This window comes from Epithele typhae, assembly GCF_022376455.1.
Source record: "Epithele typhae strain CBS 203.58 chromosome Unknown BXZ73scaffold_742, whole genome shotgun sequence".
In the NCBI taxonomy this organism is placed as follows: domain Eukaryota; kingdom Fungi; phylum Basidiomycota; class Agaricomycetes; order Polyporales; family Epitheliaceae; genus Epithele; species Epithele typhae.
In genome coordinates, this window is record NW_025954933.1 from 1359 (window position 1) to 3770 (window position 2412).

At 62.5% G+C, this 2412-nt stretch overlaps 1 protein-coding gene across 1 annotated transcript; it reads right to left on the reverse strand.

The window, feature by feature from the left end:
- Positions 1–992: 992 nt before the first annotated feature.
- Positions 993–2274, reverse strand: BXZ73DRAFT_86027 (uncharacterized protein; the record flags this gene model as incomplete). Its single annotated transcript, XM_048024050.1, has 7 exons — positions 993–1171; positions 1265–1318; positions 1372–1478; positions 1535–1793; positions 1953–2034; positions 2150–2171; positions 2192–2274. 7 exons carry the CDS (start codon positions 2272–2274, stop codon positions 993–995), a joined length of 786 nt encoding a protein of 261 aa, XP_047870402.1.
- Positions 2275–2412: the final 138 nt, after the last annotated feature.

Here is a 2412-nt window from a genome sequence, read left to right on the forward strand (position 1 = left end):
CACAACACAACAAGGGCGTGTTTCCGAATGCGGACTAGAAGGCTACAAGTGCACAAGGCCGCTGCCTTTAGGGCGTAAACCTTGTAACTTTTTGCCTTCGCTGCTTCTCGAACAACTGGTGTTGGCTTCAAATCCGATCTCAATTAGATGAAGCGGCACACGTTGTCGCATGAGGACAAGAGGATAGACTGGATTGGTATAGTAGCAGTGAATACATCGAATTGCGAAGCGCATGTGGGCGACGCGCGAGAGGGCCGCGACGCGGCGGAGGCGGAGGCGGGCGACGTGGAGGCGGAAGATGACGTGGAGGGCGGGGCGACGCCGAAGACGAGGAGGGCGAAGTGGGGGGCTGGGACGCGGCGGAGGCGAAGGGCGACGCGGAGGAGGGGTTAGAGGGCCGGCACGACGCGGAGGAAGTGGGCGACGCGCAGGGCTGCGATGCGAGCGGAGGGGGGCGACGCAGAGCTGAGGTGGTGGTGGGACGACGTGGGCGCAGGTGACACCGTGGAGGCGGAGGTGGGCGAGGAGGTGGGCGAGGGCGGAAGTGGGCGACCCGGGGGAGGAGGGCGAAGAGGGGAGGTGGGCGCGGGCGGAGGTGGGCACGGGCGGAGGTGGGCGCAGGCGGAGGTGGGCGCAGGCGGGGGTGGGCGATGCGGAAGGTGAACCGGTGAACCGGGCGGAGGGCGACGCAGAGGCGGAGGACGGCGAGGCGGAGGTTGCGGAGGGCGAGGTGAAGGACGTCCGAGTGGAGTGTCACGTCCTCCGCATGTCGTAGACAGGCCGGCAGGCCGGATGGGTGAGGCCTCCCAGTGAGGGTCCCTCCCGTCTACATACGTCTACATACCGTGTCCCGGCGCCACTCACATATGTAGACGTATCTAGACATCCAGGACGGTCGGAGGACGTATTCTAATTCCGTCTAGAAACGTCTGTTTAGCTCTAGACGCATTAAATCCGTCCGTATGCGTCTCTATACGTCTGTATATGTTTGATTATGTGTTTGGTACTGTACACGGGAAGCTCCCCACGGCCATCGGCCCGTTCCACCCGCGCTCGCCCCCCGTCGCCTTGCGCCCCGTCGTCCACTCCCCTCTTGCGCCTCGCACGCTGCGCCCCGTGCCCCGCGCCCCCGTCGTCCAAGCCCCGCTCAGCGTCGTCCACACTCTGGGGCCTGCACCGCGACGCTCGTCGCCAACCCAGCTCACTGCCTGCGCACGCACCTGCTCTTCGCCACCGCGCGTGCCAGTCGTTCGCCTACACTCACCCTTACCCACTGTGTATGCAGTCTTCCCAAGCGAGCCCGTGCGTATATACCTGGCTGTTGTCCCAATGGGTATGAGATTGATTGGCGAGAACAATGAGGCAACACACCGAGGAGACATCTGCGACGCCCTGTAACGTCCTTGCTCTCGCTAATCACGCCGCTCTGGCTGAAGAGCAATCTAGTTGCAGAGGGGAGGTCGTTGATCGTGAGTGGCCTGAATGCACAATCAGCTACGATCGCCTTGCCTATGCCACCGTGCTGCGGACGCACCTGGGAATGCCCTTGGGGTCGACGATGAAGAACCCGCGCCCCGTGGACGCCGCTGGAGGGCAATGCCCCCAGCCTCGATGAGGACGCCGAGCCGCGCCGCGCACCACGCGCGAGATGGATATGTTGCGGTCCGCGATGAACGGGAGCTTGAGGTCCGGGCCTAGACTGCCCTGCGTGCGTGGGGATGTCGCCCAGGCAAAGCGCGAGTGCTGCGAGTTGGTCGAGGCCGCTGTGGACGTGGCGGGGCTAGCATGAGCGGCTACGGAACCGGACTCGGTGGAAGGGGAGGGGGACGGAGTGAGAGGTGAGAAGAATGGACCAAGGAGGACGACGGTGTTGGTGGTACGGGGACGCAATCCATATAAAAATCCGTTAGCGACAGCGACACGCGCCACACAGACAGAGGGACACGACACACCACTGGCCAAGGTAGTCGGAGAGGACGACCTCTTGGAGAAGCCGTCGACGACGGCACTCGCCTTGAACGCGGGCACGGGCTTCTACAGAGTGGCGACCATTGTTGCGTGTGGTTCGCAGGAGAGGGAAATATGCACCGTGGATGGCAGAAGGGTGTGAACGATGGCATTCGTCAAGGAATTGTGGGTATATGCGCACCTTCAACCACCTAGCTTGCATTCTGAACGACAAAAAACATACCGGTGCTCCTTCTGGCAAGACGACCAGGGTGGTGTGCTACGCACTCTCTTGCACGCCTCCAAGACGAAATCCACGTCGCGCATGTCAACACAGAAGGGGGTGCAAAGCTACGTTCTTAGATAGCAGAGGATGGAATAGACGAACGGGAGAGGGAGAGGTGGAGTTGGTGGAGGAGGAGGAGGAGGAGGAGGAGGAGGTTGGTGACTTCAGCCCCTCCACAG